General features: G+C 43.5%; 1 protein-coding gene across 2 annotated transcripts in view; it reads right to left on the reverse strand.

Annotated features, from left to right (window-relative positions):
* The window catches only part of ush2a (Usher syndrome 2A (autosomal recessive, mild)), a 176,120-nt gene that overhangs the window by 55,353 nt on the left and 106,337 nt on the right, over positions 1–14,430 (reverse strand). For both annotated transcript variants that reach the window (XM_047331396.1, XM_035627624.2), the window contains 7 exons: positions 14,179–14,381; positions 13,958–14,070; positions 12,754–12,982; positions 11,607–11,775; positions 11,279–11,500; positions 1,649–1,872; positions 500–839 (listed from right to left, as the gene is read on the reverse strand). In XM_047331396.1, the coding sequence (XP_047187352.1) occupies positions 500–839; positions 1,649–1,872; positions 11,279–11,500; positions 11,607–11,775; positions 12,754–12,982; positions 13,958–14,070; positions 14,179–14,381 (1,500 nt within the window). The remainder of the gene's footprint in view (positions 1–499; positions 840–1,648; positions 1,873–11,278; positions 11,501–11,606; positions 11,776–12,753; positions 12,983–13,957; positions 14,071–14,178; positions 14,382–14,430) is intronic.

Consider the following 14,430-nt stretch of genomic DNA (forward strand, 5'->3'; position numbering starts at 1 on the left):
ATCTCTAAGTTTTAATGGCACACTAGTGTACAGCAGAGATAGTTACGATGTACCAGCTATTAATGCACACGGCAACAGCTGTCTTGGTGTGTGTGTCAGTGTGCGTGCGTGAGTGTGTGGAAGGGCATCTGTCTCTAATGCCCATTGATTGCCACATTTAGAGTAAATGCCGAATTGGACTGTGCATTTCTACGGGCAGTGTGTTTCACAGATGGCTTTTTTTCTGCATTAGTTAATGGCCGAGAAGACTTGACTGAGAGGATGAAATTCCAGCAAAGGCAAAGGTCAGAGGAAGATGATAAATATTAAAAATTCAAACACATTAGGCAAACAGAGACAAGCTGTGATTTCACTCAGCCAGCTTTACTTGGTACTAGAACCCCCCTCCCCAACTCCACCAGTCGGTGGGAATAGCAAAATTTGAAAGAAGCGTGTATTTAATCTGCCTAGATGGTCAGATCACTAATAAAACACACACACACACACACACAATAATTACCTGTATAGGTGTATCTGCTGGCCTCTCCGCTGTACACCACCTCCTCATGCGACGGGCACAGGCTTCCCTCATAGGGCACGTTCTCGGAGCGTGTGCTACTGTACATGTCTGCCATTCTGTGCGCGTCATCACTCGTGCTTGTATCTGTGGACGGGCCCGCGGCGAGAGCTTCCTGTGCGGTGTGGATGGAAGGTGGGTACGTTGTGGTGGGTGCGTCAGGGTGTGTGTGTGCGGACGGGACCCATGTGCAGGCCGCCACAGACGGATCGAGGTCACAGGAGCCACAGTAAGCTGTAGATGCTGCAGCTGCAGGACACAGAGCGCCCCGCAAACACTGGTGCTGGACAGAGGGATGAAGGAGTATGAGGAGGAAGGAAGGAAGGGGGTGGGATGTCAAAAAGGGAATCTGAGAGGTTAAAAATCATAGTTCTTTTGAAATAATTTGGTCTCTATGATTATAAATTCTGCATTGTCTCTCTTAAACACAAACACACACACACACGTGCCCGTACGCATGCACGTGAATAAAGCTGTGTGGTATGCATTGCCCTTAATGACATCATTAGAACTAATGAGTGTTCCTACCCTTTGTCCCTGTGTGTGTGTGTGTGCGTGCCCTCTCTGTGTGTGTGTATGTGTGTATGCGTGGGCTTTTCTCATGCTGACTTAGGAACACACAAACACCACATGACCCCAATTGATAAATGGAGGATGGCCCAGTCCCCAGCTCCTGATGTGACAATGTGTGTGAGTTTTCTAGAGACAGAAGGGCGAGAGAGAAATTCTGCCGCTGCCCGTGATCACATCATATCTTTTTTATGTGGTTTACTATCTTTGTGAGGCAGTTATGAATTATAATTTTAGTTTTCTCTAATGGGAATTCACGGAAATTTCACATTAAGAGATGCATTTTTATCAGCCACATTTGTCTTTCTGTACATTTAGCAAATTTAGTTTTATTGTTTATTTAATGTAATTTTTCCTCTGAAAAGAACGAGGGGGGAAAAATGCTCGTTTTCCTACCACTAATATTATAAAAACAGGTGCACAACATGCTATAAAGAGAGGATTTCACCGTCTTTGAAAAGACATTGATTCAACAGCATTAAACACAGACACAGTCAAACACATCTTGCATATAAAACACACCTGTATTGACAAGCCGGGCGTGGGTCGATCGGCACACGTGTGTTTTTGTGGGTCATAACCAATCCCGTTGCAGCATTCCTCTTCCTGGTGTATGACCCCTGACCCACAGCACTGCAGTGTCACCGTGGCATTGCCAGCAGGGTGTATTGTGGGAAATCCGTCTTTGTCCACACAGCAAAGAGAGATTGAAGAGTTTATATGCTCCTGACCACAGCACGCAAAACCTAAAGACGAGAGAACAAGAAACAAATTGTTTTATATGCATTTTTATTTTCAATCTTACAGAAGCAGAAATTGTTTTTTATGGAAGACCTTTCACTGTATGCATTTTCATTCTTTTGCTCATCTTCTTACAACACTCTACTCTTCCTCTTTTCTCCTCATCTGGTTTCTGTGTTTTCTCTTGTCATCCTCCATCATTCTTCAATCCCTTCACTTCGCCTCCTCTTGTTTTATGCTCTTCTTCTCTCCACACTGTGAAAACATTCAGTCAACACTGGACTGCTTTATCTCTCCTCTACACTTCTCAAACTCCCGGTCCCACCTCTCTCCAACCTCTAGTTTCCTATCTGTGCGGAAACAGTATTTAAGCTGCTCTGAATATTAGTGTGCATCGTCTCTTATCAACTCTTTTAGACGTCCTCCTCTCCTCTTCTCTCCCTCCTCCGCTGCACACATCTCTCTATACAACAGTAATATCCAGGCAATGCCGTGAGAAGAGTGCAGGAGGAGAGCAAGTGTGTTTTTCTGAGAGCTGCCATCTCTGACAGTGATAGGTGATGTCTGCCTGCCACCACGTCACCTTCAGCAGCAAGGTGACATTTAAAATACATGCTATCAAGTCCATTTCCCTGTAAATGTTGTGCAGCTGAATATCAAACTTTAAGCATATTTCTTTACATCTTCTATCACCTCACACTGCAAGTTCAAATAACTTGAGTCGCGTCGAATGACTGACAAGTTAGAACAGTTTTGGTGCCTGTAGTTCTTGGGTAGAAAGGCTCATCCTCTGGTGGAGAAAATAAAACCTGTCAAAGTCTCTATTTCATTCCAGTTAGAAATAACACTCTGCTAAAAAAAAAGATTGTGCACATAAAATAATATTCAACGATGGTTTATTTACATTAATGAATATTTTTTAAAGTGTACTTTTTGTCAACTACAAAATCTACTTGTTTGTGTGCCCTGCACATGTTAATGTCTAAATTAAACTTTTTCACCAATTCTATTCTGTTTTCAACTCTTTTCAGTTTCCACAAAACTCTTAGCAACTCTCACGCAGGAGCAACCAAACTAACAAAAGCCGAAGACAACTTGTCAACATGACGCCTTGTTTCCGGGGGGGGCCTCATAATGACACGACCAATCTGGACCGTGTGACGTCAGCGCGGCTGATTTGAGGGAGAGGACTGTCATGCTTTGGGCTTGCGAGGGATAAGTGCGATAACATCTTGCTGCTATAATACTATGGTACTGAGTCAGCAACCACCTGCTGGGAGGATGCATTGGAAATACCAATGAGCGTGGCACGGCAGAGCTAAAACATCCACAGCTGGAGCTACGGAAGAAGGAGTAATCATGTTTTGCGTCTCACTTCAAATCAGACTGAAAAAAAAATTGTTTGGGATTGTTTAGTTTACAGTTAAAATAATCTCACTTTCATGAGGTATTTAGAAGATGTATCCTAACAGTTGATGACATGCTGATCTGTGGCACTATCTACCCCCAGCTGTGGTTCCCATTTTATTTGACAGCAGACATTACACTAAGTCATTGCTTTGTAACACGGCCCCGGCCTTTAATGGGGCTGCAGCTAGTTGTGGAGTGATAAATAACTTGTCGTTTAACGCCCTAATCTGCATTCACTCTTTGAGCACATGAAATGCGGTTCATTTAAGCAATCATTTCACTTAAAGGCCAAAAGTGGAGAATGGCACATATTTGCTACTATGCTGCGGCGGTGCATTCCATCCTCACCGCATCCATCACGCACACAATGTGACAGGGAAATGCATGTGTGTGTGTGTGTGTGTGTGATTGGGTGACATAAAGGCAGTCTGACGGCTAGTAACTCACTTAGCAGCGGCAGCTGTTGCCGAGCGGGGGCTTGGTGGCCAATTCCCCCAGCGCCTTACTTCAGCTTCAATGACGCGCAAATAAACAGCTCAACACTTTTCCAAAATAGCTTCTTTCCACTTATCCTCGTCCTCTCGGCGTCTTCACCTCTGCTCCTCCCTTCCATCCCGACACCGGGCCCTCTACAACTCACAGTTTTCCCTCATCTGACTCCCGTGCGTCTACTCTCCAGCAACGGTCTTCTCGGTATCATCTATCATGGCTCTGTTCAAACAGCATGTCGTGACTCTCTAGTCCTTATTTTTATGCCTCAAGGAAATGGCAGGTTTATCACTTGTAGCCTGAAGTTCAGGAATTATGACCCGACTCCTGTTCACCTTTACTCTGCTTCCTCTCATAATTGCTTTTTTCCTGCATGCCTAACTTCTACGTCAAAAAATATCTCCCCATCTCTATGCCTGTTGATCTCTAGCTATCTTTTTTAGGTTAGCCATCTCTCACCATTTCTTACTTCCGCCATTTCATTTCCTAAATTGACCAAGTATCTGCTTGTTACCCTCCCGTCCTCTTCTCTCCTCATCATCTTTTTTGTCTTTCCCCCGTTTCTCGTAGCCTCTTTACTATAACTCTGTCTCTCTCCACTCATTTCATAGTTCTACATCACTTGTTTACTTTTCTGCAGCTAAACTGCACTAATATATTATCGCACATTCAGCGGCAATCCAATCCCTATCTTTGTGAGCGTTCGCTGTGTGTGTGTGTGTGTGTGTGTGAAATGAATTCACATTTGTGTAAACGTTTTGAAACGCACACCTCCTATATTCTCATCCTGCTGTTCGTGTGTGTGTGTGTGTGTGTGTGTTGACATCATTCTATCACACACCTTTTGTTGCATCGCAGAATGCTCCGGCCCTAATCTTCAGATTTACGTTGGATTTGCATACATTCGTTAATAGCATCGGGAGCAGCGCGTCAACACGAGGTGCTTAGACAATGTGAATTATTATTAGGGTTTCAGTCATTCCACTTAATGATAAGTCAATATTTAGCCCTGCCAATGAACTACTGATAAAAATGTGTGTTGTGGATTATGGTTATCCGGGCTCTCTAGGAGACCAAAACCCCTCCACAACTTAAACAAACCAAACACTTTTAAATACCTGAATATATTACAAGAGGTTTGGCACAAAGAGCAAATGCGCGCGCACACACACACACTCACACACGCACACACACACAGAGGAAGAAGTAAAGTCAATTTCTAAAGCTGCTCTCAGACATGCACCAATGTCCGCACATATTCCTGAACTTTTTCAGAAGGGCACGTGGGAACACAGTAGGCAAATCTCCGGAAGGTGCACGGTGAGCAATCTACCCAGCCGTCGCCCCTTGTTTGTCTTTATATAACCGTGAGAACCAATTTTGGTTCAAAACCATCCTTGTGAGGACTTTTTGACGTTGTGAGGACATTGTGGCAGATCCTCACAACTTCGAAAGGCTGTTTGAGTGTCCTCACAACTATAGATAGACAAGTGTGTGTGTGTACTTTGTGCTCTGGAGGGGCCAGACTATATGCCATGTTGAGATGAAATCACAGTGGATTGACTTTCTCACATGGTGCACAGTGTTCCCCTGCGGACACACACATGAGGATGTTGGGGCAGCAAGCACAATCATAATCAAAGATACGCACACACTCATGCACACCTACACTTTTCCCAGCTGACTGCTTGTCCTCTTGTCTTTGTTTTTCTTTTTTTAATCCTCAACAAAATTACCAGCTGGGCGTATGTGATATTTTGTACGTTTGTGTGTATGTGCATTTTTGCATGTATCTGTCTCAAGGGTTTGTTGCAGCGTGTGTGTGTGTGTGTGTGTGTGTGTGTGTGTGTGTGTGTGTGTGTATGTGTGCTGAGCTTAGGTAAATGCTTTGGTGGCACTTATATTTTCACCACTCTACAGGGATTCACTAAAGAGTGAGACACAACAAGCAGCTGTTCATGTGTGTTTAAAGTGTCTCTGAAAGAATGAGAGAGAGAGAGAGAGAGAAAGAGAGAGAGAGAAAGAGAGAGAGACACTGGATGAAGAAAGAAAGTGCTAAAGAACAGAACCACTAATGGAGTGAACAAAGATATAAAACGGTAAAATATTGAATCTGAGATGATTTGTGAGATTTGCTCAAATTAAAAACATAGATTTTTATTATGTAGTCCCCTATGTGCACCAAAATAATCAAAGAACAACCAATGTTTTGTTTGTGAACTAATAAATTATAATAAACGTACATATCCTTGACATGTACTGAGCCACATATGGATGTGGAGTCAAGAGATGGACGGACAACCATCTTTTTGTCAACTACAGATACACCAACAGTTTTTATCCATTATATGGATTTACAGGTAGCACCACATGTCCGATAGTGACTCCAGAGCAGACACCCATTACACTTTCTGCCATAGACATTGCAGCTGACAACACAATGATCCATGACCCACCTCCTCAGGTTATCATCACTGTGAGTTAGCCGTGCTGGCCAAAAAGCAGCGCCCGTCACCTCGATGACGAAATTAATCTCCAACGGAGAGATGTTCCTGATTTTTGCAGAAGTTCCACAGGGTCAACCACTTTGAAGTTCAAGTGCAACTTGTTGCAGAAGACAACACAATACATGCCCGAAAGAGGCTCAGTTATTGTTGATTTCAACAAATTGACAGTACAATTGCATTCCACTGCGTAAGGATAGCAATGCAACTGACTTATTGACCTAATATTAAGTACAATGCGCCCATGGGTGCTCAGATTGGCAATTTCACTTGTGTCTTGTTTGTTTTTAGCGCTGCAAGTTAGGGCTCTATGTGTGTATGTTCTTGGGCATGTGAGCTCAATTTGCTCCTACCTGGAAGTTATGTCTGTTAATGTTAACTTTTATCAAATTAACACTGTGTAACACTATCAACATCGGGACAAGACAAAAACAGATCGCACACACGCATGCGCACGCACGCACACACACACACACACACACACACACACACACACACACACACACACACACACACACAGCAGTCTGTTCTCATCTCCGTGCTCCTGACAGCCTCTAGTTTTATTCATGCCCGTCATTAAAGTAAACCTAATAGAAAAGCCATCATCATAAATACATTAACAGAGAGAGAAATGTCTTCCTGTGTTCAGAGAGTGCTCAATCTTCTAAAGCAGCCAGACGCTGCTGTTTGGAATGCACTACTGTTAGCCATTTGCTACCCATCATTGATGAGGAGCTTTTGGCAATGACAAACACACACACACACACGCACACACACGCACACACACACACACACACACACACACACACACACACACACACACACATATACACAAACAGAGAGAAATACACAGAATCTTTTGGCAGAAACAATGGAAGCCAATGCGAAGGATGTGTGTCTCTGCATATAGAAACATTCGGATCCATATACAGAAACCGCAACGGAAAGTGAAGCATGCATGCACCAAGTTGCAGTAATAGACCGTGCACGTTTGCGCACACTTACACACACACAAACGCATCCACTCTCACAACTCCGCCAGGCTCGGGGTGAGCTAGCTTAACTACTGGGATAATTTCCCTCAAGCAAATGGTCACTGTGCCCTTGAAAAACATATTTGATTATTACTTTTTCCTCCCCCCCTCCTCTTTTTTTCTTTTAGCATCATCACAGCCATTTTCATCACGCGCTCTGATGATGGCACGGCAAGGCGCGTTAAGATAACACCCCAGCACCGCCAGGCTTTTAACACTTAAACGGTGAAAAGGGGATATTCAGATTTGTCCTTGAACGTTTGGATGGGGCCTGCTGGGCCGGGACAGAGGGAGGGAGTGAGGGAAGGAGTTAAAGAAATGCAGACATTCTTTTTTAAGATTCACTCACTTTAGGAAAAATTGAGGCGGGGGAGGGCATTTATGGTAACAGCACCCACAGTGAGTGATGGGATAGGGAAGGGTTGAAGGGCAGATGGAAGAATTAAAGAACTGCACACTATAAAGAAAAAGTGTGAAGGGGGAATGATTAGTGGAGCGCACACAGTGAGGCAGGGGACTCGGGGAGAGTCAGGGAGCAACGGGAGGCCAGAGACACCACACACGGTCCCTTTAAACACCATCTAATCTCACCTAAGTCTTAGCTAAACATCTTACATACAACCTCAGAGAGAGAGAAAGGAGGAGGAGCAAATGAAGAAGAGGAAATTCTATTGCGACCCCCCCCCCAAAAAAATAAAAAAATCTGAGGGACTTTTGTACAAAAACAAACACTATTTAATCTACTTGAAAGTGAAACGAAAGCTGTTTAAACAAACCGGCAGATTTGGGAGGGAGGGATTTAGCAGAGAGACTTTGTGTTATTGTATAACAAACTCTGGATGCTGAGGAAAAAGATTATAGAGCATCTGAATAATACCCCAAAGACTAAAACTGCCCAGAGTAGAAGTTATGCCGGCCATTACAGATGGCATAACAAGTGTCACTTGACCACGTGCGTTGGAATAAACGGGCCTGATGGAACCTATTTAGACTTACACCGGCACAATCTAACACAGTGCACTTTGGAACATTCTGACAAGGCTCACAACCTAATACACAATTCATATAGTCAGCTTTGTAGGTTGGAAGAACTTGACGAAGTGAGGTGCAAGCCATCGCGCGGCTGGTGTAAACGGCTGCACTGACCTGTTCTGTCAGATATATACTTGAGACAGAGGTCGGAGTACTACGACGAAGAAAACGGTCTTTATATCCGAGGTAAATGATTCGAGAAACCCAGTCAACACAGGCTTGAAGAAGCAATGGGCAAATCCGCTGTCACACCAACTGTAATGGTAAACAAGAGCAGCCCGGTCGACATGAACTGAGCAGTAGACTGTTCATTCAATTCGGACACATTTGTAGTTCGAGGAAAAACTGTGCTGTCGTTACTGCAGACAAGAGGATGAGAGGGAAAAAAAGAGTCTCCACCAAGTCACAGCAAACATACTTAACACTTGCCGGGGTAGAGACTGAGTTGGTGCATAGACCGGATGGTGTTGGGTGGACAGTAGTGACATCAGCTCACGATATAAACTCTGTATAGAGGAGGAACCGTGTGAACAACTCTGATGTGTTGGCTCAGCGTTTTTTGGTGGTTTCTTGTGTTTCTTCAGAACAGGCTAGAGGAGCTCCCTTCACTGACCCTGATTCTACTTCACCTGATTTACACGGGATGTTTTCCAGTTTCAAATCAAATAGTCCAGCCTAGGGCACACGTGTGTGTGTGTGTGTGTGCGTGTGTGTGTGACTGTTGCTGTTGTTTGTGAGTGGATGTCTACATGTGCACATGTGCATGCGAGCCAGTCCGTGTAGCTGTTGCCAGACGGCTGTCTCCTGGCATTGCCGTTCCCCCGCAGTGTGTGTGTATGGTTGTTGACAGTGTGGACGGTAATGTGTGATAGATCGCACTTCAGGGACCCCATAATCACATCAGCCTAACCTAGTCTATCAGCTGGGCACAATGGGATACCCTTCACTCCTCCTTTAATCTGCTCCATCTAGCTCTTCACCACTCTCCTCCTCTCCCGCTTCTCCCTGCTTTCTGCAGGTTCCTCTGTCTTAAAACATGTTTTTCCATCTCTCTTCCTTGCTTGCCTCATCATTTTTATTTCATCTAGCATTCTCTCGTGCAATCCAAATGTTTACCGTTTGTAATAAAATTGTACCTTATTGGCTTCCTCTTATTTATTTCTCAGCCTACTTTTCCTTTTGTAGTCATCGTTGACCACAAAATGAAAAACGAATCGACTTGCATTTAATCAGTCGTCCTCTCCATTTAATCTTCCTTCCTTCTTTCCTTTTACAAATCTCAGGTCTCTCACTATATCATTAAAAATACTCAACTTTGGACATGGTGAGAGGGAGCAAAGAGAACAAACGGTGCCAAGGTTAAGTATCCTATCCTATAATAAGTGTTGCTGTGTGCATGTTGTGTGAGAGTGAGTGTCTTGAAACAGACGTGTGGGGTCGAGGTTGCAGAGCCGGCCCCAGGGCTCCCCGACAGCGCAGTGCACCCGGCAAATGGCCCTTAGCCTTGCTAGTGCCGCTAGCCCTACGATCCATCATACCATATGTTCTCAATGGGGAAGCTAACGCTAATGACTGATGAGTGGAGGGGAAGGGGGCATAGAGGGAGGGAGGGAGGAAGAAGAGTAGGATGAGAAAAGAAAAGATGGCAGGAGAAGAAAGGAGGAGCAAGAAGCAGAGACGGTGAGGAAACGAGTCGAGGGAAAGAAACAAAGAAGATGACAAACGAGAAAATGAGAGGGGAAATTAATAAAAGAAGGAGATGGAGAGGAAGAGGTGGTGGGGAGCATATGCACTCCTTGGGAGGCCCCCTCAAATGAAAGATGGCCACATGGCCTGCTCGGTCGGAAGAGGAGAGAGGATTCAGTGGAGAAGCAGAAAGGTAAAAAGATTAGACGAAACAAGTGACATTGTTAGAAAGTAGAATACCATACGAAAAAAACAAAAAACAAATATCACTCAGTATTTAAAAGTGAAAACTCTTTAGTGGTCCTATTAACAGTGTCATAACAAGACCTCAAAGCAAGATAATAGTTTTTTTTTTGAAAAAGGAATATAAGGAATATAAACAAATAACAACTTTCATTACCAAATTTGAAATATGTTTAGAGACTTTTTTTTATATTTTTGTGTACTACTGTGTGTCTTTGTGTGTGTGTGTGTGTGTGTGTGTGTGTGTGTGTAGGCTAATGGAGGAGTACTAGAGGCCTGTCCATATGGGGCCATTGTTTATGTGTGATGAATAGAGTCCACGTGTCTGTCTCTGGCACTCAACACTAAGCGAACCCTGCTGAGGGCACCCTGTTGACTCCATGTGTGTGTGTTTGTGTGTATGTGTGGGTGCATGTCATATGTCTATATGTGTGTGAGGGTGTGTGTCTGTGTGGAGGAGAGAGAATGACTGTGTATTTGTCCTGCTGTGTGCTTGGCAGTGCCCTCAACGGTGCCATCCCAAGTGTGTTTCATCATCATCTGCCATGACAAAGATGTCTAATGACACACACATGCACCCGCACCATCGCATAGACAAACACACACACACACACACACACACAACCACACAGTCCCATCTGTGCCATGGTATCCGGGTGCTTTGGGACACCGCAGGAGAGGAAGAAAGGGAAACGACCCCACGTTCCTGCACCATGTGTCTAACGCAACCCTCCTTGATTTACTCTCTTGTCCTGTCGTAGTCTACCTTTTTGCATCACTCTCTCATTCCCCCCAATAAACACCGAGGCATCCAAAGGAACTAAACTTCAATTAAAAAATAAATAAATCATTTTGGGGTCATTGTAACTAGTTTTTACAGAACAGGCCTTTTTATTGACTGGACAGGCCCAGCAGAACATTTTCAGTATACTTTCATTTCATTGTTGAGTAAAAACATGAATTCTTAATCAAACAACAGTATGTGTTAGTGTCTGGGCGTTTACTTCACTCACCTGGGGTATATGTATGCACTTCCCCCCTCTCAGCATCGCCGCAGCACACCAGCGTATCATCTACAATCCGGCCTCCACAGCATTGGACCCCATAGCCGTCACGCAGGCTCCTACTGCAGCAGAGCTGGCCGCCTTTCACGGAGAAAGGAACCCCCCCACAGCAGCTGTCACCCAGCCCCACTGAGACCCGGCCCTGCGAGTGGTCAGGACAGCAGTATTCATCTACAAAGACAAGGACAGATGAAGGAAAACGCTTCAGCACAACATGGAAAAGAACAGACTCAAATCAGGCAGAAAAGAGCCACACATGAAGCAATCGGACACTCACTGTTTTTCACAGGAACGTAGTATCGTCCACAGCACTGGTGGTCAGGGAGAGCTGGGAGCAGTTTGCCATCGCAACAGACCGGGTCGGAGGAATTAGTCAAACTCAGATAACTGCCCTCACAACAATGATGATGTGGCTTCTTAGTGTACAACAGTCCACTGCAGCAAACCTATACAAAACACACACAAATGAACAGAGAAATAAAACTAATTATGTGTAGGCATTGAGGGGGAATAACAATAGTAAAAGTATTCACTTCATTTGTGATGAATGAAAAAACCAAAAAAAACAAAACATGAATTGGTTATTATTATCAATGCATTACTGTAAATATCACATAAATACTGCAGCTGGTACTGATGGGGTTAATTAAAACTACTTTATATACTGCTGGGTAATTACAATCCATTATTATACAACACATTTATCTAAGGGATCATATTTGATATTAATAATTAAAATCTGCTAAATAGTTTAACAATAAATGTAGTAAAAACTACATTTGTCAAAAAAAAAATGTAGTGGAGTAGTATAAAATGGAATTACTCAAAGAAATTAAAAGTGCCTCCAAACTCGACTGTTAGTACCAATGCAGATACAATGACCACAATGTAGAAATTACACGTTATAGGCCAATGTTAGGCCACATATAGAGCCAGTACACTGTATGCTTCATTATTGATACAAGGCACTGATGAAATACCGTTCCTTTGCAACTTTCTGTTCTGTTTAGAAAAAAATATGACAGAGAGGATGGGCATTCATCCAATGTAAATACTGTGCATTAAGAAGAGGAAATGTGAGAGTGTATTGTGTCTCTATGTCTCTCATTGTGCTTGTGTGCATGTGTGTGTCGGAGGTCTGGTGAAGACTTATGTCCACCATACATCCATACTTATCGTTTGGGTTATATCTTGCTTTTCATTTATACCACATTTTAACAAAATATCCACAACACATGCTACATACAAAAGTGTGTGTTGTTCCAGGTAATACTCTCGACCTTGTTAAAGAAAGTAGCAAGGCAAACATGACAAAGAAAGGAAGAGAAAGACAATGATATATAATAATAATAATAATAATATAATAATATTATACTGTACAAGAAAAAAGGACAAATAGTACAAAATGTCCATGACATAATCACCTGTATGTCAGGATGGAAGCAGGACGCTCCACACACATCATGACTCGCAGGACACTGCAGGTAGGAACATCTGAACCTTAAACCACCGGCACCTTCTGACTTTCCGCCCACAGAGGATGTGACCCCCGTTGACCCACTGGCACATGACCTCAGAGTCCGTCTTAAAACCTCGTAACCCAGCATGATGCCACTGGGTCTGCCTGGATGCGACCAGTCCAACCTCACCGCCCTGAGATAGAGAGAGAGACACACACACACACACACACACACACACACACACACACATACCTTCATGCATGGCTAATGCCTGACAAAGTTGAGTTACAGTGTCAGGGTGTGTGTATCTTTATACACTTCACACTATTGATTTTCCTCTGTTTTATCGCTGACATCTTTGGCAGGGAAAGACCTGTGTAGTAACACTTAGAGTTACAACTTCCACAGTCTCCGAGGGAGAAAATACACCACAAATCACCACTTCCTTTGCAACTGTTAGATTTGCAACATTATGGTTTAGGTCGAATGCGGGAAGGGGTGCATTTTAAATGTCATTAAATTTAACTGACTGCAAATAAAATGTCAGTTTGCAATCATACTTTATTAATTTTGGAAGATGTTAAAAAGCAACTTTGAGATAATCTGATTAAATTATTGTCAGAAGACTTTGTATAACCTATAACTCTCAATTATGAAATACGGTGCTTTAATAGATTACTTGGCGCTAAAATTTTTAGCATTGAACACTGAAGGTGCAGTTAAAAAGTAAAAAGCATGAGTAAACATGTATTAATGTATATAAATACGGTTGCAGTCTTTTGAGTACAAATGACACTTTGAAATAAAAACAAATTGAAGCATCTTATACTTCATTGATATACAGATTGCTGACACTGTGTGAAATGAAATAAAATCTTTAAACATTCCTGCCACAGGACAAAAGAAAAGGTCCACAATTTGCTGCGTTGGTGCTGGCTGTATTGATTCTGTTGTGTCAAAACTGCAAAGCAACCTTTGTGCTGCTGAGAAACATTAACGATTACTGTGCACAAACCAAAGGCTATCAAATTGAATGAACCTCGAACAATGTTAACACTCTAAAATGAAATAAATAGTGTCACTTGGGGGGGACAAAAAAGACAAACAAGAGCCTTCAGAAAGTGAAAAGAACCACTGAAAATATATGTGCAGCACATGTCTGTGTTACCTGGGACTGATCACGTGTGCGTGCGGCGTGCCCAGGTCAGCAGGCAGGTCCTCCACAGTAGTCGTCTGAGTAACATTACTTCTCACACATGCATACACAGTACACACCTTCACCTGAAATTCACACACACACACACACACACACGTCAGTCAATGGACGTAATGTGCATGTGTGCATGTCTATGTCTGGATGTTCTTGTCAGCATCTGTCTGTGTGCATACCTGTACGTTATAGACAGTGTAAGGCAGCAGGTCGCCCAGCAGGTAGGACCCTGAGCTGTTGTCTGCACTGCCATGGAGACGGTCACTGACATAGATGTAGTAAGCGGTAACTGCTCCATTGGGCCTTAGAGGAGGGAGCCAGAGCACACGCACTGTGGTGCTATTTACCGGAACCACCTCTGGGGCGGACATCCCGTCTGGCTCTGGCGATGGCACGCGCGTGCACAGAATCGCAGAATTAGAGGACAACAG

Source organism: Scophthalmus maximus, chromosome 4 (genome assembly GCF_022379125.1).
Source record: "Scophthalmus maximus strain ysfricsl-2021 chromosome 4, ASM2237912v1, whole genome shotgun sequence".
In the NCBI taxonomy this organism is placed as follows: domain Eukaryota; kingdom Metazoa; phylum Chordata; class Actinopteri; order Pleuronectiformes; family Scophthalmidae; genus Scophthalmus; species Scophthalmus maximus.